This window comes from Mercurialis annua, linkage group LG1-X (genome assembly GCF_937616625.2).
Source record: "Mercurialis annua linkage group LG1-X, ddMerAnnu1.2, whole genome shotgun sequence".
In the NCBI taxonomy this organism is placed as follows: domain Eukaryota; kingdom Viridiplantae; phylum Streptophyta; class Magnoliopsida; order Malpighiales; family Euphorbiaceae; genus Mercurialis; species Mercurialis annua.
The window spans coordinates 1,558,115-1,580,953 of NC_065570.1; the positions used below are offsets into that span (position 1 = coordinate 1,558,115).

The window sequence follows — 22,839 nt, forward strand, 5'->3', positions numbered from 1 at the left end:
CTCTTTATTTTTATTTATCAATATTAAATCATTTTACTTTTAATTTTATAGAGATAAAATTAATATGCTACTATAAAATATTGTCAATCCATAAAACAAAATTAATTTAAAAATTAAAAAAAAAAAAAAATAAAAGAGCATGACTAGGTTGTAATAATACTATAATAAAAAATAAATAAAAATTATTTCAATCACACTAACAATACGTGAAGAACATATATTTTATTTCTATGACGGGATCTATTGTATTAAAATAAAAGTTTAGAAACTTAACATCGATAAATAGAAGTACAAGGCAATGGTAAAAATGGATAAATATGAAAACCATATTACCTTAATTAAATATAAAATATCGTCACCCTATGAAGTCATGTTTTTGAAACCGAACCGGCTTTTTTTACCGATTCTGACTCAACCATGTTGTCTATATCATATTTGTTGGTGTGATTTCAAGTAGCCCCTCAATTATTATGATCTTTAGTTAGAATCCACCTCTACCTAATTTTATTTATCTCTCTATAATATACTGATCAATTAGCAAAAACAATCAAGATGAAAGAAATAAGACGATTAACACAATAACTTTTTAAAATTTATATCTTGAACTGAATTTCATAAAAACTACTTATCTATTATTAATTCACCACTTAAACTCTATAGTTATCCATTGATATTGTTGTAATAATATTAAATAAAATTAACCAATCAATAAACATCATTTAATTGGTACTTCCTTCAGTTCATAATATTTGTCGCAGTTAAGAAATTTTTTTGATTCATAATTTTTTTTCAATTTAAAATATCAAAAGAGCATTAATTGCTATTTTTCTATATTTGCTTCCTATTAATTTATTGAAAGAATGCAATAAACGAATAAAAATAGTAATAATAAATGCAAACAAATTTCGATATAAGTTTATTTAGTAAAAATATTTACAAATTAAGACATATTAATTGTTTTCTTAGTTCTTATGTCAAAGGTAAATGCGAGAAATATTATGAACCCGAGAGAGTAATATTTTAATTAGAAAAAAAATATTTTTTATTAATTAATTATAATATTCAATAATATTATATGTTACATAATTAGTGAACGGTTCACATAAACCAAATTCAGCCATTTGAATAGTCCACTCCGATCCAATTTAAGAAAAAAGCTGTTTAGAGAAGACAAACTAGAGATAACATCATTTTCCTCCATTCATTTTCTACTGAATTCTTCACATGTCCCCATCCTATATGATAACGGCGGCTACTTGTTTCTCAGTTCACACAGACATTCATTTTCCGTACTAAAATTAGGCCAAAATATCTTTTAAAATATTCTTTTTCAAATAAAATAACAAAGCTAGCCCGACTTACCAATGAGATATAGTTTAAATAATATAAACGGACAACAATTTGCTAGGTTGTGGGATCGATTTCTCAAAAAAAAAATACCCTGACTTTCAAACTTGTATTTCGGAGTCAAATAATTATTTTCAACTTTTTTAATCAATTGGATTTCAAAACTCGTGTTCGGAATTAAAATAGTCACTTTAATCTTTATTTAATCAATTAGATTCTAAAATTTGTGTTTCGGGGTCAAATGAGTCACGTTAAAGTATACAGATTAAGAATTATTTAATCCCGAGATATAATTTTGAAATTTAATTGGCTAAAAAAAATTAAAAATAACTAGTCGATCCCTAAACAGTAAACACAAATTGGCGAATTGAGTTGACTCGTTGCTCAATGCTCAATAAAATAAGAAATCCCTTCTTATGTAAGCATTTAAAGTAATATTATAATGAAAACTGATTAGCTTATGCTTTCTCAGTAGACTTGTTTCAATGCATTCTTTTAATATTCTGTTTTCCTTTGCTTACATTCTCTTACAGCTTGCTGTTCTAACCAATGCTCAGTTCTGTATGAACAACGTAGGAAACTACACAGCTAACAGTACCTACCAGAAAAACCTCAACACCCTCCTCTCCACCCTTATCTCCAACACCCAAATCACTTACGGTTTCTACAATCTCTCCGTCGGCCAAATACCTGATCAAGCAAACGCAATCGCACTCTGTAAAGGCGACGTTTCGATCCAAGAATGTCGCGGCTGTATTCGGAACTCGACTCGACAAATCATAGAGCATTGTCCCAATTACAAGGAGGTTCTTGGCTTCTACGATTCGTGCATGTTACGTTTCTCAAACAGGTCGATTTTCGGTCTCATGGAGACACAACCGACTGTTCACATGGTGAATGAAGAAAATGTAACCGATGCGAATCAGTTCGATTCTGCGCTGCAGAAGCTGTTGAGTAGACTTCGAAGTAAAGCTGCGTCAGGAAATTTTACGCGGAAGTTCGCGACGGGAAATGAAAGTGCGGGATTTGAAACTATATATGGGCTTGTGCAGTGTACTCCTGATATAAGTGAGCAGAATTGTAATGATTGTATGGTTGCAGCTATTAGAGATATCCCGTTTTGCTGTGATGGGAAATTAGGAGGAAGAGTGATGAAACCGAGCTGTAATTTCAGGTATGAAAACTATCGATTTTACCAACCTATGGCGGATGCAGAAGAACTACCACCGCCGCCTCAACCGCTGACGCCTACACAGACAGTGCCTCTTTCTTTACCAGCAAAAGGTAAGCTAAGCTAATGTAATTTATTTTTAGGGTGGCGCTATTGTCAGAGTAATAATTGATTGAGATATAGTAATATTTTTCATTTTGACTAAATCACGCTCTTTATATTTAGATCTATTTCTTTCTAATCATAAAAGAAGGTGATTTTGTTAAAATAAAATTATTGCTTTGGCAATTGTGTCACATATTTTTAATATTACAAATAAAAATTTCTATTAAATTTTTAGATTATTTTGACAGGAAACAACAGAAGGCGGAATATAATTATCATTATCGTTTTAAGTGTGAGCGTGGTTTCACTAGTAATCTGCACTGTAATTTTTTTGAAAGTGCTAAAGACCAGGAGAAGAATCGAAAGTAAGTCCTCTAAAGTCTGACCAAATGAACTAAAATTATAATTAGATTTAATTGTTTTAAAAAATCATGAACTTTAATGTCTTTGCAAATTTTAGCATGAATATTTAAAATTGCTGATGTGAATGCTGGAATAGTGTATATTCCGGTGGCCACATCAACATTTTTTAATGGAGAACTCTTGGTGTCTCGAATTGGAAAAAATAATACTTCAAGGTTTAAAAAGTTGGAAATTTGTCTTAAAATGGAAAAACACGTTAAAGTTCGTGATTTAAAGCAATTAAGCTATTAGAAATTTAATGAGAATTTATTAACATGAAATCCTTTTTTATTAATTTATTGAAGCTGTGGAAGAAATAATTAGTGTAGAGTCATTGCTAATTGACTTTGAGACAATCAAAATATCAACTGATAATTTTTCTGAGGAAAAGAAGCTGGGAGAAGGTGGATTTGGCTCTGTTTATAAGGTATAAATACGATTTTTATTCAGAGTTCGGATTGTTAATTACGTAATTAGTTCATTTAATCGTTTAAATTCTCTATATAAAATTATTAATACGCAGGGTACACTTCCTAAAGGAGAAGATATAGCTGTTAAAAGACTTTCTAATGAGTCTAGACAAGGAGATATTGAGTTCAAAAATGAAGTCCTGTTGGTTGCCAAGCTTCAACACAGGAATTTAGCTCGCCTTCTCGGTTTCTGCCTGCAAGGAATCGAAAGACTTCTTATTTATGAGTTTGTGCCTAATGCCAGCCTTGACCGATTTATTTTCGGTATATCTCATTTCTGTTTTGGTTTTTACATGATTCGTGCTTGAAAATTTCGATTAATGATTGTATAATCGTGTAGATCCGGTACGATGTGTAGAATTGAATTGGGAAATGCGTTACAAGATCATTGTCGGCATTGCCAGAGGACTTCTTTATCTTCATGAGGATTCTCGACTTCGCATTATTCATCGAGATCTTAAAGCTAGTAATATTCTATTGGACGAGGATATGAATCCAAAAATTTCAGATTTCGGCATGGCAAGACTGTTTATAATGGATCAAACTCACAGCAATACGAGTAGAATTGTGGGAACCTTGTAAGTCTATCAAAGTCCTTTTGAGTATTGTTGCACAGAAATTAGTTGAAGTTTTGTTTCAATTTCGGAATTGAAACGTGAAATTTTTAAATTTATGATATCTACTTACGTGCAACATAAATTATAAATACGTCTTGAGTCACATTTGAACATTATTGTCATTGATTGAAGTTGAGTTTATAAATGTTAATGTGCAGCGGGTATATGGCGCCGGAGTATGCAATGCATGGACAGTTCTCAGTCAAGTCCGATGTATTTAGTTTTGGTGTTTTAATTTTGGAGATTGTGAGTGGTGTAAGAAATAGCTGTTTCTGCAATGAAGAGAATGTTGAAGATCTTTTGAGCTTTGTAAGTACAACCGTTCAATTCCAGTTTAATTTGATGATTCTCCCTTTAGCTATGTTATATAGAACCTTATCGAGTTCTACATTTTAAAATTTTATTTTCCGTTTCTGTAAACACTTTTGAAACTTCCGAACTGGTAAAATAATATTGTTTTACTGTTTATATTTCAGCATTTATCGTTTTAGTGTTTTCATTTTCGCCCTTCAATAAAACAACTATTCGTTCATGAATTATGCAGGCATGGAGACACTGGAGAAATGGAACATCTTCAAATCTGGTAGACCGCAATTTGAAGACCGGTTCCATGGCTGAAATAATGAAATGCATCCATATAGGGTTGCTCTGCGTTCAGGAAAATATCGGTGAGAGGCCAACCATGGCTTCGGTTGTTCTAATGCTAAGCAGCCACTCCCATACTCTTCCTGTACCTGCACGGCCAGCGTTTTTTATGCATGGCAGCACTGAATTAGCAAGCTTCACGTCTTCATATGCAAATCAACGATGAGTAACTCTGTCATCTTCGAGAAGTGAAGTCCCGATTACTGAATTGTTGTATCGCCAAATAAATGGAACTACCGAGCCTGGTATTTGAAATCCTCTGTATTTTTTTACTATACACATGACTGATATAGATAAATACTAGTGACATCATTAATTGAATATTGTTCTAGAATGTTATAATATGTATATTTGGCTACTTTATTATATACTTTCATTCCAATTGTAAATTACCAGATTTTGCAGCTCAACTTTGTCAAAGTTTTGGTAAACAACGCTGATTTGACCTGGCCATTTGTCAGGTGCCTATGTTCCATACAGGCAAAATTGGCGGCTTGTCCTCAACCACTTCTGTCATAATCCGAAAAAAATAATATTAAATTGACCGTTTTTCGAAGATTTTCTCGAACTTCCTCTGCGTAAAACTAAAACTGTTGTTGTAACTTGTACTAATTCTGATGACTACTTCAACATTAGATTGGCAATTTCAGTTCAAGTTTTCATTCCTTATAAGGCACTACAGATATTGAAGTTTAATCAAAAATGGCTCCATCAAAAATGATTTTGTTCTTATTATCCATTCTTATTGGCACCGTTATTTTCAGCGAAGCGCAGCCAAATTTCTTTTCGCGTTCATGTTCTGAAACTGGTAACTATACCAACAACAGTGTGTACAAATCAAATCTCAACACCCTCTTAACGTCTATCGCCTCCGACACTAATATAAATTACGGATTTTACAATTTCTCTTTCGGTCAAGATCCTGACAGAGTTTATGCAATTTCGCTATGTAGAGGAGACGTTGAGTTAGATAGTTGTCGTAGCTGTGTTAAAGACTCTACTCGCAGGATCTTACAGGATTGTCCGAACCAGAAGGAGGCAGTCGGATGGTATGATAACTGTATGATCCGATTTTCAAACATGTCTATATTCGGTATCATGGAAGATCAACCCAAACTTCATTTATTTAATGTAAATAATGTCACGAGCGTTGATCTGTTTAATCAAGCACTCAGAACCTTGCTGGATAGTTTAAAAGCTGAAGCTGCATCCGGCAGTTCAATTCGCAAGTTTGCGACAGGAGATGCAGTAGGACCGGATTTTCTGACAATTTACGCTCTTTCGCAATGTACTCCTGACCTTTCTGATGTGGAGTGCAATGACTGCCTGGAACAGTCAGCTAGATATATCCCAGATTGTTGTAATGGAAAGGTTGGCGCTAGAGTTGTTACTCCTAGCTGTAATTTAAGGTATGAGACCAGCCGTTTCTATAATACTTCAGCTCCACCGCCGCCTAAAGGTATGAGAAGTCGAAAAACCATTATTAGACCAATTTAATATTATCAAAATAACCATTTTCTTTAGTATGATGTGAGATTTTGATTGCACAGAAGAGGACAGCAACACATCTCGAACTGTTGTTATTATTGTTGTTCCAATTGTTGGTGTCTTGATACTATTGATCTGCTTATACATCTTCCTGAAACGGAGAAAACCAAGACAAAGAAAACCTGACATCGAAGACGTGGATGAAATTATAAATGCTGAATCATTACAATTTGATTTTGCCACCATTAGAGCAGCAACAGACAACTTTTCTGACGCAAATAAGCTCGGACAAGGTGGATTTGGCTCTGTTTATAAGGTAACTATGTAACACAGGAAATAAAGGGTTAATCACAAAGAAATGCTCGACCTTAAGTGAAATCCGCAGTTTAATCAGTCTTTTAATTTTTGTTATGTCATGCATGACTTCTTTTACAATTTCATGCAACCTAGTCCTCGGAACCTGATGTGACTAATCGGAGAAGACCGAGTATATACAGTATCAATTAGTCACATCAGCTTCAGACAGCCTAAAGACAAACTTACTGGTAACAAATGTTTGACATATTAAACTTGAAACTTGAAAATAAGTTGCATTTCTTGATAGGGGAGGCTTTCTGATGGACAAGAAGTAGCGGTAAAAAGGCTAGCCACCGGTTCTGGACAAGGAGATTTAGAATTTAAGAATGAAGTCCTTTTGGTGGCTAAGCTTCAACATAGGAACTTGGTTAGGCTCCTCGGATTTTGCTTGTCAGGAAATGAAAGGCTCTTAGTCTACGAGTTTGTCCCGAATACAAGCCTTGATCATTTCTTGTTTGGTAAGGTTTTCTTCCACTTGCAATTGTAATCTTACAATTCATTGTTTGTGATTTTCCTGAAGACTGCGATTCACATACTTGCAACGATATGCAGATTCCGACAAACGGGCATATTTGGACTGGGATAAACGATACAAAATAATAGGAGGCATTGCTCGAGGACTTGTTTATCTTCACGAAGACTCTCGTTTGCGAATCATACATCGGGATCTCAAAGCCAGTAATATCCTGTTAGATGCAGAGATGAACTCTAAAATTGCAGATTTTGGTATGGCAAGGTTGTTTATAATGGATCAAACCCAAGGAAATACAAGTAGAATTGTAGGCACCTAGTAAGTACCCCAAAACTAATCTGAGTCATCATGATTGCATACAAAAGTTGAAACTGATCTTTATGGTATTGATTTGCAGTGGCTATATGGCTCCGGAGTACGCAATGCACGGTTACTTTTCCGTCAAATCAGATGTCTACAGTTTTGGAGTGCTCCTTCTCGAGATTGTTAGCGGTCAAAAAAACAACTCATTTCGCAGCGGAGATAACGTAGAGGATCTTCTAAGCTATGTAAGGATGATAAAATGTTTTTATTTTCGCTACTGATCATAAAACAAGTTATTTTTATGAGGGTTAATTGCAGATAAAATCTCAATTTTCTGCGTCTCTAATCGCAACGTTTAAAACTTGACATAGAAAAGCATAACCTTTCATTTTTTGGCAGTTTACAGCCCAAAGTCATTATACGATGTCGTTTAAGTCATCAAAAACCGCAAAAACAACATTGTTTGGTGAAGAAAAAATACGTTGGAGAAACCGCAAAGTTATTCTTATGAAATATATAATTAATCTGTATATAATAATTTTTGCAGGCCTGGAGGAACTGGAAAGAAGAGACATGCTTAAACATTGTGGACACAAATTTGAGAAATGGTTCAAGAAATGAAATGATGAGGTGTATCCACATTGGACTGTTATGTGTTCAAGAAAATGTAGCTGATAGACCAACCATGGCTTCAGTTGTTCTCATGCTGAGTAGTAACTCTCTTACTCTTCCAGTACCCTTAAGACCACATTCATTCATGAGTAGCAGCTCTGGTTCAGACAATTTTAATTCTCAGGGATATGTTTCAGAAGTGACCGAGTAGAGTCAATCGAAAAGCGAAACCGGACTATTGTCTGCAGCCATTTATTGAGTTGTATTCTATAGTTTTTCAGATGTTAATATATAGTTGTATTGTATTTATATAGTTTATCAGATTGGGTTTTGTACAAGAGGAAAATATTTTATTCTTTGTAGTTGATTCTGATTCTTAAATTTATCTGCAGAATACAGTATAATGAGTTAAATTTTTAAAATAAGCTAAAATTTCATTGAAAAAAATTTCAATGTTACTTTAAAATATGGACCTAAAATGTGAAAAAAAGTTCCTCACAAAAGTATCCAGCTAATAACAATTTGACCTTAGCTAAATTATAGAACTATAATAAATTCTCTACAATAAAAAGCTAACAGATACTAATTCTCATACATATTGTTAAAAAGATGTCCAATTACATACAATGATGGAGTAGCAGGAACTTAGAAATTCTATCAATCAATTGATTAACGAAATAATATATATCGATTCGAGGAATATTAGGTAATTAGACGTTAAATGATTCGTTGATTCAAAGAATTCATAAGTTTGAAAAGGAACAAAAAAGAGCATTCTATGTTAACTTAAATAAGTAAAATACTAAAATTAAGTACAAAAATCACCTGATTCGCACACTTCAAAAATAGCAGAATTATAGAAATGTCACTATCCAAATTTTCGATTCATTTTTTTCATAATACCAGATCCGCAAACTCTGTTATTTTCAAAAATTCTGAATTCGCATCCACACCCGCATCAAACGACTAGAAAACTAACACGAACATTAGCACCGAAACAATCATGCCGATTGAAAACCGTTCATGTGACAAGTTGACAGCTGCGCCGCCTGTATTTTTCCCAATGAAAAACTTCAGTTAGCATAAAAAGAAAAACTCGAAACAAATCGAAAGAAAATAGCTATAACAATTCAACAACTCACCGTTATGCGTAGGCAACATTGTGTAGTTGAAATAGAATTGAGAATCACCATACCACACAATACAACCATATCCAAAAGCCTGCCATTCTTTAAGATTATCAATCGCTTCTACAGAACTCACCAACTCCAACTTATTATCAAAGCATTTTCCACAGTCTTTTCTGCTTAAATCTCGAGTGCACTGAGCCAGTCCGTACCTCTTTCCGTATTTTCCGACATCCAAAACCTGAGTCTGAAACATAAATGGCTGCTCCGGAGCTGTCGAAACAAGATCATTCATAAATTTCAGAGGACTAGAATGTGAGCGATAATCTTCGAGATTTGTGCGGTTGGCTATCACCTGTGCAGATGGAACATATTTCCCGAAAAATCTTTCGTTTGAGTATCGAAGATGGCACCATTTGTACCATTTCGATACGCTCTTCCTATCTGTATAGTAGCCGCGGTCTACGGTAGCGTTCTTGATGCAAGCCGCGCAGTTTGCTGAAGAAAGATCGGCTCTACATTGTGTAAGACCGTAAATTTTGTCGGAATCTTTTCCGAATTCGGCTTTGTAGAATCCATTGTTGGAAGGGGCATTTGTTGCTAGTGAATCCATTAGATTCTTGAAATTGATTTTGTAATCATTCGTCAGGTTAGCTTTAATATCGTCTGAAGATTCTCCAAGAATCTCGTTAGTGTCGGAACACGACAAAGAGCTGAATAGCAACAGTAAAGTTGATAAAAGAATTAAAATCTCCATTTTTCTGGTTCAGACAGAGATAGAGATTATGAATTGAGCTAAAAACTATCAAATCTGGGCATATTTTAAAAGGCTGAGTCAACTCTTTATTGCTTGGATTGTAAATACTATTATTTTTAGTATTCATAAAAAAAAAAAAAATTAGTCTAGTGCACATGGAATGTTTCAATTTTAAATTTTAAACAACTGGCATGTATTGAACTTAAGCATCTCCAATGGTATTCTTTAAAATAAAGAGCATCTTTTGTAAAATAAAGAGTATTTTAAAAATAAAGAGTGATATTTAAAATTTGAGTGAAGGTTCAAAAACCCCCCCTGAAGTTGGCACGAAAGATCAAATACGTCCAACCTCGTAAAAGTGGATCAAATCACCCCACAACTATGCAAAAACGTATCAAATGCCCCCTTCCCCACTCTCACATTAGAGAGTGAACGCACTCTCCGGTTTTAGATGGTTTTAGGTGGTTTTAGATGGTTAAAAGCTTAAAATAGTTCTTAGCATTTATTTCATTCACAAAATTGACACTTAATATATTTTTATAACCACTACATATTGATACTTTAAAAATCAAATTAATTTTAAAATAAAAACTAAAGGATATGTTTATACTTTTTTAACTATCATCAATATTAGAAACCCTAAACTCCATAACTTCTTCTCCAACCAGCCACTTATCTCCCGCCGCCGCCGCTGCTCCGCCGCCGCTATTCCCACCGGCCACCTCAGCAGACCCATCTGGGTCTGCCTTCTCCTTCGTCAGAGAAGGCAGACCCATCTGGGTCTGCCATCTCCGACGAAGGAGAAGGCAGACCCAGATGGGTCTGCTGTCGTAACAAGATGGGTCTGCCGTTGAAACAAAATGGTAGACCCAAATGGGTCTGCCGTTGAAACAAAATGGCAGACCCAGACGACGGAGAAGGCAGACCCAGATGGGTCTGCCATGGAAAAAACGGCAGACCCATCTGGGTCTGCCTTCTCCGATGAAGGGGAAGGCAGATCCAGATGAGTCTGCCTGGGGTTGGATCAGACCCACTGGGTCCGGCGTTGGTGGGCAGGCAGAGTTTTCGGGCGGCGGTGGTGGGGTAACCGAAAATTGTTAATTAGGAAAATTTAATTAATTATGAGAGTAATTATATTTAATTAGAGAAAAAGATAGAAAAAGCCCTCAATTTTGTGTTTGTTAGATTTTAAATTAAAATAATTAATTAGTGTTTTAATTAAGATTAATTGGAGTTAATTAAGTGTTAATTTTAAAATTAGGTTATTCCACTCTCTTTTTTGGTCAAAACGGTGAAACCGATCCGGTTTTGCATAGTTCTGGGGCACTTTGATCCGGTATTGCGAGGTTGGAATTATTTGATACTTCGTGCCAAGTACAGGGGGTAAATTGATCCTTTACTCTTTAAAATTTTACTCTAATGGACTCTTTAATATCAGTTTTTATTGTATATAATTTTAATAATTAATAATAAAATAAAAGTATTAAATAATAATAATATTAAATTAATTGCCTCTCTAATATTTAATTTTTTTTATTTTGTTTTCCTAAAAAATATTAATAAAATATTAAATATTAATAAAATAATTTTTTTTATTTAATTTTTTATTCATTTATTTATTCAGTTTTTTACTAAAAGTAAAAATATAATATTTAAAAGTAAAAATAACCACCTTATTTTTTAAAATTTAAAATTTTACTATTTGAAAAATGAAGTAGAGAGTGAAAATGGCTCTCTACATGTGGAGAGCCATTTTCACTCTCTACTCTAAATATAAAGAATAGAGAGTCCATTGGACTCCTAATTTATTGTCAAACTCTTTAATTTAAAGAGTTTGACAATTTTAGAGAGTCCATTGGGGATGCGAACCAATGAGATTTAGCTCAAATGGTATAAGCGATTAAGCGCTGAGCAGCAAACTGGTAGGTCGTGAGTTCGATTTCTCTCATAAGCGCTCTTCCCTCCCCAAATTATCAAAAAAAAAAAAAAAACTTCCGACCTCATTTAAATTAAGAGAATGTCTTGCAGACTCACATGTATTGAAAATAATTGTAATTATCTTTTGATGGAGTATTATTTGCACTACGATTAAAGTCAACTAAATTATATCTAAATTTGTACTTTGTATATATCTTACTAAATAAAATATTCATAAAAATTTATTTTGCATCTTAAATATTTACTCTTCAATATTTATTTTATTAATATAAAATGTATGAAAGGATTTTGTTTTTACTAATAGAATTATTTTATTAATGATTTATTTGATAAAAAATTAATTACCAATGCAATGAAATAAAAAAAAATTAGTATTGTATGAAAAATCTCAACTCCTAATTTTAAAAATATTATTTTAATGATTGGTGGATAGAAAATGTAAACTTCTATCTTATTTTATCATGTATGTAAAAATTCAGCTTTTTATGTATTTGAGTAAAATGTTATTTAAATCTAATATGTTTGTAAATTTCCCGTAATATTTTGAGAATTTTTATAAAAATACCAAAAAATGTAATATTTTTATCTTATAACCTCCATCCTTTTACTTGTTGGTATCTACTCTAGTGTGTCTGATTTTAAGATTTTAAAATAAGCTAAATTCATTAAAACAAATTGTAATGTTACTTTAAAATATGGACCTAAAATGTGAAAAAAAAGTTCCTCTCAAAATTTTCGAGCTAATTACAAGTTGACCTTAGCTGAATAACAGAGCTATATTACATTCTCTACAATAAATAGCAGACAGATACTTATATTCTTACATATTGTTCAGTAGATGCCCAATTACATACAATGATGGTGTAGCAGAAACTTAAATAATTCTATCGAAATAGTTCATATATAATATAGGAAGTACAAATATATTGATTCGAGGAATATTAGGTAATTAGATGTTCAATTATTCGTTGATTTGAAGAATTTCGGAGTTTGAAAAGGAACGAAAAAAACATTCAAATCCAACTTAATTAAGTAAATGACGTACAGAAATCACCTAATTCGCACACTTCATAAATTTCAAATCCGCAAATTCTATTTTCAAAAATTCTAAATTCACATCCACACCCGCATCAAATGACTAGAGAACTAACAGGAACATTAGCACAGGAACAATCATGCCAATCGAAAACCGTTCAGGTGACGAATTTACAGTGCCACCGCCTGTATTTTCCCCTATGAAAACTTCAGTTAGCATCAAAAGAAAAAAATTGGTACAAATCAAAAAAAACTTGCTGAAACAATTCAACAACTCACCTTTATCTGTTGGTAAATCTGTAGGCAATGTGTAGTTGAAATAGAATTGAGAGTCACCATACCATATACTACAACCATATCCATGAACCTCCCATTCTTTTTTATTCCCAATCGTTGATCTAAAAATTACCAACTTATCATCAAAGCATTTTCCACAATCTTGTCTGCTTATATCTCGAGTGCACTGAGCCAATGCATACCTCTTTCCGTATTTTCCGACATCTAAAACCTTAGTTTGAAACATCAATGGCTGGTCCGGAGCTGTAGAAACAAGATCATTCACAAAGTTTAGAGTCTTAGAAACCACGTTCGGATCTTCGAGATTAGTGTCGTTAGCTTTCGCCACTGCAGATCGATCCCACATCCCAAAAAAACTTTCGTTTGAGTATCGAAGAAAACACCATCTATACCATCTAGTTACACTCTTACTACCTGTATAGCAGCCGCGGTTTAAGGTGGCGTTCTTGATGCAAGCCGCGCAGTTTGCTGAAGAAAGATCGGCTCTACATTGTGTAACCCCGTAAATTTTGTCAGAATTTTTTCCAGATTCGGCTTTGTAGAATCCGTTGTTGGAAGGGGCATTTGTTGCAAGTGAATCCATTAGATTCTTGAAATTTATTTGGTAATCATTCGTTAGGTTCGCTTTAATATCGGCTGAACATTCCGCTCCAAGAATCTGGTTAGTGTCGGAACAAGAAGACGAGCTGAATAGCACTAGTAATGTTGATAAAAGAATTAAAATCTCCATTTTGTTTGGTTCTGACAGAGATAGAGATTATGAATTGAGCTAGAAACTATCAAATCTTGGTATATTTTTGAAAGGTCGAGAGTCAACTGTTTATTACTTGGATTGCAAGTATCTTTTGATTGAATATGGTTAGCACCAAAGATTAAGGTCAACTAAACTATATCTTATTTGAATCCCACTTGCCCAAGTTATGCTTACCGATATTCAAACTTCAAAGAGTTGAATTTGGATTGCAAATTCCATACCATTTGACATAATATAATTGAATTAAAAAATTATTTTCTTAATTTCATTTTAATTTTAAATGTAACCCAATTTCAAAATATCTTTATTAAAATGTGATAAATTTTTAATATGTTTCATGTATGCATAATAAAATATGGAAAAATAAAAAACCTTTTGATGAAGGGAACATAAAAACAAAAAGAAAGAATAACATTTAAAATAAAGTTAATTAAATACATGTCAGTCAAAAATGATAAATCCCTCAAAAAGAGAGTAATTCGGAAAAAATATGAGAGAAATCGGGTTAATGCCCTGTTTAACCCACAAACTAAAATAATTTCCCTCTTTAGCCTATGCATGGAAAAAAAATTTATTTTATGTCACAAACCCCATACAACTCGCAGTAATATTTTTGTAAGTTGATGTAACTCGCAAAAATATTCTGCAAAAGTGACTCACAGAAGCAATGTGCGAGTCACTTTAATTATTTGTGCATCAAATCAAAGATGATTCAATCCTGGGAGAATTTTCTCCCTATTTTTTTAAATTTTTTTATTAAAAAATTTAATATTAATTAAAATTTATAAATATTAAACATTTTAATTATTAAATTGTTTTAGTTTTCATATTAAAATTAAAATGTTAAAAAATACGCGTATTTTTTACGTATTCTTTCTACGTGTACTTTTTACGTGTGCAATAAAAAAATATAATTTGGCTATTATTATAAAAATTAAAAGGTTTGGTAAATTGTAACAAGTCGTAAAAATTTGGACTTTTCACCATTAAACCTTTTATTTATTTATGCAGTTTTATTCTTTTTAGGATTAATTATATATAAAATCATGACTTTTGTACCAAATTTCAAAAATAACATTACCTTTAAAACGTGTCAATTATAGACACCACCTTTCATTTTTTTTCAATTTCATCATGGGCACATTTTTTGATGAAATTTTGCTGACTTGGACAGCCGATGTGTCTGCCACGTGTCATGCCACGTCAGTAAAAATGTCACTAAAAATCGCCGATGTTATTTTTGAAAAAAAATGAAAGGTAGTGTCTATAATTGACACATTTCAGAGGTTATGTTATTTTTAAAACTTGGCACAAAGGTCATGATTTTATATGTAATTAACCTTTTTTTTGACATGTGATTTTCTAGATTTGTTTTCAAAAAAAACAAAAATTGTGTGTTTTCTAAATAGTTAATGAATATCCGATATATAATGAATACAATATTTCTGACTTAAAATAGAATATGATGGTGAGTAAGAACATACACATTATTATTAGCAGATTGTATATTAAATTTGAAATTAAATTATATAAGTGTCTTGCTAGAATGTTGTAATTAAAATCTTTTAAACTTTCATGAAAAAAGACGAATTAATTTCTGTAAAGAAAAATAAAAGTAAACATTAAATACTAAATAAATTTCATCTTCGTTTGTTAAGCGTCAACCTTTGTTGTTTAACTTTAAACATCCATTTTTATTGTTGAATCGTTCCATTTAATTTTTAAAATTCATTATTATGGTTTGCCATTTTCAATTCTAGAGAATTCTACAAGTCTGTTGATTAAGGATATAACTCATATTGTAGCTTCTAAAAAACTAATGCTTGGAGGAATACTAGATAATTAGACATTTATTGATCTGTTGATATCATAGAATTTTGATTTTTTTTTTTGAGAATAATAAAAATTTCATTAATAGAAAAATAAAAATACAACTTGATCAAATATTGAATAAATCAATACATTCAAGAGTGCAATAATAGAACATCAATAAAATAACAGAAAATCATATCTAATTTCTTAAATCGCATTGAAGGAGCTCTTTGAATATGCAACTCGGCGATCCGTCCGCTCCACTCGAAGGTTATTTTAAACCATACATCGACTCTTTGGTCTTCGAATGAGTCCGATTGAGAGAATATAAAAAATAAAATTTCTACTGATAGCACTTCAGATCTACGCTCCGTAAATAATTCCATCAAGGAAATAGCAAAACTCATAAAGGGTAAGAGACAGGAAGACAAAACATCCATAAAGGAAGAAAGAAAAATACCAACAGATCTCAGATTTGTGATTATTGACGCAAAATAAACTAAATACGAGATTTGAACAGAAAACGAGAAGGTAGGGAGGTGATTTTAAACCAAAAAATGGCCAAAATCACCTCCCTCTTGTTGCGGCTAGAGTTTCTAAAAAGAAAGAAAGAGTTTAGAGGGATGAGGGTTTCTAAAAAGAGAGAAAGTTTTTTTTTCTCAAAAGAAAAAGAGAGTTTAGAGGGATGAGGGTTTCTAGAATTTCGAATTTGAAAAGCAACAAAAACAACATTATATAGTAAATTAATTAAGTAAAATCTGCCTCCATAAAATTTAAGGCTTATAAATAATAGGGTTAATTTCTAAAAAAATCACGAACTTTACACGAAGTTTCATTTTAATCATGAACTTTAAAAGTTGTCATTTAAAGGCACGAACTTTCATTTTGTTTCAAATCTATCGCCAAAGTAAAATCCGATGTATTTTATCGAAGCAAAAATTCCTAATCCTATATACTCTAACTAAAAGATAATAAAATTTAATGTCGATTTATAATTTGGGTCTTTCATTAAAGGTTTATTGAAGAATTTAGTCAATAAAAATACACTGAAATGATAGATTTGAAACAAAATGAAAGTTCGTGCCTTTAAATGGCAACTTTTAAAGGTCATGATTAAAATGAAACTTCGTGTAAAGTTCGTGATTTTTTTAGGAATTAACCCTAAATAATATTCAAAAATAAAGACACCATATATATCCTACATTAAAAATAAAACTCTAAGTAAAATTAAAAAAATTAACAGCAATTTTTGAGGCACAAACAATTGAATTTGGCTCAAAAACGATGTAGATCTTGATGAAAGCTCAGAAGTATTTATCATTGATCTATTTCCACTAAATCCTAATTCGTACACTACTTAACTTACGAGAATTACAAAAATGTCATTATCCAAATTACGATTCATCTTTTTCGTAAATTTCAAATCTGCATCTACAACCGCATCAAATGACTAGAGAATAATCAGGAACATTATCACCGGAATAATCATGCCGATCAAAAATTGTTCAGCTGGCAAAATTACAGCGCCGCCACCACCTGTATCCCCAATGAAAACTTCAGTTATCATAAAAAGAAAAAATTGGAACAAATTAAAAAAAAAATTGTTGAAGCAACTCAACAAATCACCTTTATCTGCAGGCAATGTGTAGTTGAAGTAGAATTGAGAATCACCATACCACATACTACAACCATATCCAAAAATGTGCCATTGTTTTTTATTACCTATCGTTGATCGAAAAATCACCAACTTATAATCAAAGCATTTTCTACACTCTTTTCTGCTTAAATCTCGAGTGCACTGAGCCAATGCGTACCTCTTTCCGTATTTTCCGACATCCAAAACGTTAGTTTGAAACATCAATGGTTGCTCGGGAGCTGTAGAAACAAGATCATTCATAAAGTTCAGAGTCTTCGAAAGCATGTTTGGATCTTCGAAATTTGTGTGATTTGTTATAGCCATTGCAGATGGACCCCATTTCCCGAAAAATCTTTCGTTCGAGTATCGAAGAAAGCACCATTTATACCAAATAGATACCCGCGTACTATCTGTATAGCAGCCGCGGTGTAGGGTGGCGATCCTGATGCAAGCTGCGCAGTTTTCTGTAGAAAGATCTGCTCTACATTGTGTAACCCCGTAAATTTTGTCGGAATTTTTTCCAAACTCGGCTTTGTAGAATCCATTGTTGAAAGGCGCGTTTGTTGCTAGTGAATCCAATAGATTATTGAAATTTATTTGGTAATCATTCGTTAGGTTAGCTTTAATATCAGCTGAACATTCCAATACAAGAATATGGTTAGTGTCGGAACAAGAAGAAGAGCTGAATAGCACTAGTAAAGTTGATAAAAGAATTAAAATCTCCATTTTTTTGGTCCAGAAACTATCAAATCTTGGCATTTCTTGAAAGGTCGAGTCAACTGTTAATTGCTTGGACAGCAAGTATCTTTTGATTGAATATGGTTAGCACCAAAGATTAAAGTCAACTAAATTATATCTTATTTGAATCCCGCTTGTTCAAGTTATGCTTAAGATGATGTTACTGACATAAACATACAAAGAGTTGAATTGCGAATTAAAATTCCACACCTTTTTGACATTTTAAAAATTTAAAAATTTTAATTTTTCAATTTTAGTCCAATTTTTAATGTTGAGAGCAATGGTAACCCAAAATATCTTAATTAAAATGTGATAAATTTTACATTAAAAATTTTGATGTTTGGAAGTTATGTGTATAAAATAAAAACAAAGTGAAACTTAAAAGAGTATTTAAAAATGTTTCTTTTATTTGTCGAAGTATTTAAAAAGCAGTGGCGGATGCAGAAGTCAAATATGGTGGGGTCCATTTATAGACTAAAAAATTAAAATATAAAATTATATAAATTTTAGCAATACAATTAAACATGTTTTTGAAAATTATTTTCGACCAATTTTCAATTTCTAAATATTTTAAATAATCATTTATACTATTAAAAATATCAAAATTTTTTCAAAACGAACTATTAAATCTCATCTACTCATTTTTTTTTTCAATCTTATTGCATGAAGTATTTTGTTCAAGTGTAAAGTCATATGACTAAAATTATATGTATCTTAATACTTTATTTAATTTATTTGAAAGTTTAATTTATATTATTTTATTTTTAAATTTTTAATTTATAAAATATACTACCGGTGTACAATACATATTCGTTTTTAATGTAAAAATTATAATTATAATTTAAAACACGCAGCACTTTAAAATTTTAAGAGAATTTTCTTTATTTAAACTAAAAAAAGAGATATATTAAGAAGAAGAATTTGATAAATAGAGTTAAGATGGTAGTTTTTTTATAAATTAAATATGATAAAATAATCTATAAAATCTTGTATAACTAATATTTATGAATAATTATGAATCTATAAATATTTGCTGGTAAACTGAATTTGTATATACAAAAACAAATTTTATATTTTTCAAAAGATGGACCCCACCCTATCACACCTAGATCTGCCTCTGTTAAAAAGTGATAGCTAGAAGAATATCTAAAAGAAAAAATATTAGAATTTTCTAATTATAATTTTCCAATTTAATTTCTCTACATCAGCATGTTACATCTTTATTATTCGGCTTAAATGCTCTAACAATCACCAATTTTCGCATGTTTTCGGTATTTAAAATGAATTTTTAATTTTGCCATATAAATACATGAACAATCTAATTTTTGCAATAATAACACGGGACAGTTTTTGACCTAAAACGGCACCGGCTTTTTACAAAATGCAAACGTGGTCTTATATGCAAACAATTAAATAAGTCATGTATTTATATGCCAAAATTAAAAATTCGTGTTAAATACTAAAAATACGCGAAAGTTGGTGATTACTATGGTGCATCTAAACCTCATTTTTGTACTCTTCTCTTTTATTTGTGTACTTTATATTTACTTTATATGTTTTAGTTACAATAAAATTCTTCTCCTCCTTTTTTTTCATCCTTATCAACTTATAGTAAAAATACATAACTAACAATATTCAACAAATTAATTCTAAACTTCAGCTCATAATATTTCACACAAATTGATTTCTGCAATTCTATTATTATTTCTTAAATTTTCTGTAAATTTCAAATTTAATTTTCAATCATTTCGAATTTTTAATTTGTAATTAAATCATTTCAAATTTTGCTTTGAGTTCAGACCAATGATCATAACTTTTTCCAAAACAAAAAGACATTATTAATTTATTTGTTCTGATGTAAAATTTATTAATAAAAGATTAAAATAATTTTAAAAGGTTTCTTAAACATAGTTTTGCAACCGTTTAAAAAACGTTTATACGATGATTTCAAATAGTTTATAAAGATTTCAAACAGTTTCAAATGGTTTACAAAGACATAAAACAGTTTACAAAGATTTCGAATAGTTCCAAACAATTTTTAAAAACACAATTTACAAGTTTCAAACAGTTTTAAATATTTTATAAAAGTTTGAAACAAATTATAAAGGTTTCTAAAACAGTTTCAAACGGTTTTAAACAAACAGTTTCAAACAGTTTACAAAAGTTTCAAACTGTTTAAAACAATTTCAAACAGTCTGAAAAATAACAGTTTCAAACGGTATACAAAGGTTTCAAAGAGTTTGAGACGGTTTCTAAAAAATAGTTTCAAACTGTTTCGAACGGTTTGTAAAATTAATTAAAAAAACGTTTAAAAACCAGGTTAAATACCAGGTTAAATCATCATTAATGAAGAAAATGACGATTTCATCAAAAAAATAAAAATATACTCTTTTTTATATTTTATTATGTTTAAATATTATCTATTTTTATAAAATAAAAGGTATAAAAAAATATTTCAAAATGTGTACTACTCATTTACATTAAATATATGTGTGATGAGAACCCAAAAATAAAATTAATATTCAAATGGAGTTATAATGTTGGTTGTTAATAGAAACCTAATGAAATAGAGTAAATAATATCTCAAATAATGATCACCACTGATTAATCAATTATCAACCAAGAACAACTAATAAACAATGAAAGAACAACCCACGAGTAACAAAAACCAACCAAAAACAACCAACAAACACAAAAAAGCAACCAGTAAGCAATCAGCGTGCAACCAACGAGCAACAACGATCAACCAACAAACAACAAAAAATAAGCCAACAAGAAATAAAATTGCAATCACGTCGAATTTCATGTTCACATATATTTTTAAATTAATTGCTTATAATTTTTTTTTGAAATATATTAATAAATTTTATCTTTTAATTTGTCTAAATATTTTTATTTATATCGTTAATACGGTAAAAATTATTAAAAGAAAAATAATTGAATGGACCAATTTGACTATAATTGATACATTCATATTTATTAATTTAAAATTGAGTAGATTGAAATTTATAAATTTAAAATATGCATTAGCAAGTACTATTTTATTAGTAAATTAAATACTATAATTTATAGTCATTGTTAGCAAAAAGCCAACTTGTAGTACTCGACAAGTCGAGGTCGAACCCACAAGGATTAGAGGTTTAAAGTGAACGAAATTAATTGTGAAATTCAATTCGGAAAGTAATAGAAAGATTGGTTTTGGTTTCAAATAAAAGAACTTGTAAACAACTATTACTTAAACACGCTACTCAACTAAAACAATTAATCAACAATCAACTAATTAACACGCGATTTAAACAATTAGGGTAAAGCGTTTAGAGGTTGCTAGTCATGCCAAAGTCATATCTAAGTAGTTTGGGTTAAGGTGATGGGAACTTAGGTCGGGTCAAGCTATTCTACGAAACCAATTCCGCTCTCTCGAGCCGGAATTGAAAGAGTCGAAACTTGATTAACAATCCCGAAATCTAATCCACTCTCGTGCTCATAGATTTCAAGAGAGTTAATAAAGCCAACTAGTCAAGCAAACTCCACAACCAAGATAGCCCTAGATCATGCTAATGCATCTAGGTCTAAAGCATGTACTCCCCTAGGTATAGTCTAATTAGTTAACTCTCGTCCTCCTAATTAAACCACATAGCAAAGAATAAGAGGCCAACCTATTCTAAGCATTAAGCTCAAGAAGCACAACAACCAACATCACCCATAAACCCTCACCCTAATCACCTATCTAATCAATCATGGCAATCATAACAACCCCCAAACAAGGGGTTTAGCTACTAATCATCATCATGGCATAACTAATTAAGAAATAGTAAAGATTAGGCATAGAGTAAAGAATAAATACCTTGGAGTAATAAATGAACTTTAAACACATGAACAAGATAATGAAGCTTGAATTAAAAGATCAATACTTGTATTTAATAAGTTTCCCAATATGGCAAAATCTGGAAAATAAATGAAGAACACCAAGAACTATGAAGATTCTATACTAAAATAGAGAGCAAAAGGAATGAAATTGATTGATTCAAAATTGTTGTCTACAAAAGTGAATGATTCTTGACCTAAAAATATAAAGTGTCTTATATAGTCTGGATAAAAAGGGAAATAATAACATCCTAGTACAAGAGTTGTTGGGCTAAAAGGGAAAGTGGGCCACTTAAAGCTCTTTCTTCAAACAAATTTCGTCTTCAGCTTTTTTCCCATGTCTTGGTCGAGAAGCTCATTTAAGTTGAGCTTCTCGATCGAGAAGCTCCTTTGATGAACCTTCGTGCAAAATGGTCCTTCATGTCTTGGTCGAGAAGCTCATGTCTTGGTCGAGATATGTGTTAAATTACACATGTCTCTTTTGCTTCTCAGTTTCTCTTTTGCTCATGAACTTCTCTTCCAAGACATGCTTTAAAAACTTGATTTCTCTTTAACTCTTTGCTTTAGCTTCCGACTTTGATATTTCTTTAATTCTTCACTCTTTCTAGCCCAAATAGTTCCGCAAACACTCCAAATCACCTGAAACGCCAACACACATAATAAGGTATCGAAACACCTAAAAACACATGTCAAAACGTAATAAAGTGATGCAAAAACTATCTAAATACTAGGAGTATTCTACTCCTATCAAACCTCCTCACACTAAACCCTTGCTTGTCCTCAAGCAAGAAATGAATCTTACTACTAACACACAATCAACAACCTTGGCAATTATGAGCAAATGTCAACAACGAATTCCCAATCAATGAAGTTACAAATGCAATCGTCTAAT

At 31.4% G+C, this 22,839-nt stretch overlaps 5 protein-coding genes across 7 annotated transcripts; 2 read left to right on the top strand and 3 right to left on the bottom strand.

Moving 5' to 3' along the window:
• The first annotated feature begins 1,674 nt into the window (after positions 1 to 1,674).
• LOC126664299 (cysteine-rich receptor-like protein kinase 29) lies at positions 1,675 to 5,161 on the top strand. 2 transcript variants are annotated; one of them, XM_050356629.2, is made up of 8 exons: positions 1,675 to 1,765; positions 1,881 to 2,631; positions 2,872 to 2,988; positions 3,331 to 3,452; positions 3,549 to 3,759; positions 3,836 to 4,073; positions 4,271 to 4,421; positions 4,657 to 5,161. In XM_050356629.2, the coding sequence occupies exons 2-8, from the start codon at positions 1,911 to 1,913 to the stop codon at positions 4,921 to 4,923; spliced, it is 1,827 nt and encodes a 608-aa protein (XP_050212586.1). In that variant the 5' UTR covers positions 1,675 to 1,765; positions 1,881 to 1,910; the 3' UTR covers positions 4,924 to 5,161. The 2 variants fall into 2 exon arrangements, with proteins under 2 accessions (XP_050212586.1, XP_050212585.1); XM_050356628.2 differs by lacking the exon at positions 1,675 to 1,765 and having other exon boundaries at positions 1,774 to 2,631.
• A 137-nt stretch (positions 5,162 to 5,298) lies between these two features.
• Positions 5,299 to 8,370, top strand: LOC126664300 (cysteine-rich receptor-like protein kinase 44). Its single transcript, XM_050356630.2, has 6 exons — positions 5,299 to 6,216; positions 6,308 to 6,561; positions 6,850 to 7,060; positions 7,155 to 7,392; positions 7,472 to 7,622; positions 7,925 to 8,370. The coding sequence occupies exons 1-6, from the start codon at positions 5,460 to 5,462 to the stop codon at positions 8,198 to 8,200; spliced, it is 1,887 nt and encodes a 628-aa protein (XP_050212587.1). The 5' UTR covers positions 5,299 to 5,459; the 3' UTR covers positions 8,201 to 8,370.
• A 329-nt stretch (positions 8,371 to 8,699) lies between these two features.
• On the bottom strand, positions 8,700 to 10,600 carry LOC126664305 (cysteine-rich repeat secretory protein 38-like). Its single transcript, XM_050356645.2, has 2 exons — positions 9,132 to 10,600; positions 8,700 to 9,038 (listed from the first exon to the last, which is right to left on the bottom strand). The coding sequence occupies exons 1-2, from the start codon at positions 9,871 to 9,873 to the stop codon at positions 8,956 to 8,958; spliced, it is 825 nt and encodes a 274-aa protein (XP_050212602.1). The 5' UTR covers positions 9,874 to 10,600; the 3' UTR covers positions 8,700 to 8,955.
• A 2,214-nt stretch (positions 10,601 to 12,814) lies between these two features.
• Positions 12,815 to 13,991, bottom strand: LOC126665871 (cysteine-rich repeat secretory protein 38-like). 2 transcript variants are annotated; one of them, XM_050358805.2, is made up of 2 exons: positions 13,126 to 13,991; positions 12,815 to 13,032 (listed from the first exon to the last, which is right to left on the bottom strand). In XM_050358805.2, exons 1-2 carry the CDS (start codon positions 13,871 to 13,873, stop codon positions 12,950 to 12,952), a joined length of 831 nt encoding a protein of 276 aa, XP_050214762.1. In that variant the 5' UTR covers positions 13,874 to 13,991; the 3' UTR covers positions 12,815 to 12,949. The 2 variants fall into 2 exon arrangements, with proteins under 2 accessions (XP_050214762.1, XP_050214760.1); XM_050358803.2 differs by having other exon boundaries at positions 12,815 to 13,044; positions 13,126 to 13,989.
• Positions 13,992 to 15,812: 1,821 nt separating this feature from the next.
• LOC130014576 (cysteine-rich repeat secretory protein 38-like) lies at positions 15,813 to 18,142 on the bottom strand. Its single transcript, XM_050358801.2, has 2 exons — positions 17,336 to 18,142; positions 15,813 to 17,245 (listed from the first exon to the last, which is right to left on the bottom strand). Exons 1-2 carry the CDS (start codon positions 18,102 to 18,104, stop codon positions 17,160 to 17,162), a joined length of 855 nt encoding a protein of 284 aa, XP_050214758.1. The 5' UTR covers positions 18,105 to 18,142; the 3' UTR covers positions 15,813 to 17,159.
• Between the last annotated feature and the right edge of the window lie 4,697 nt (positions 18,143 to 22,839).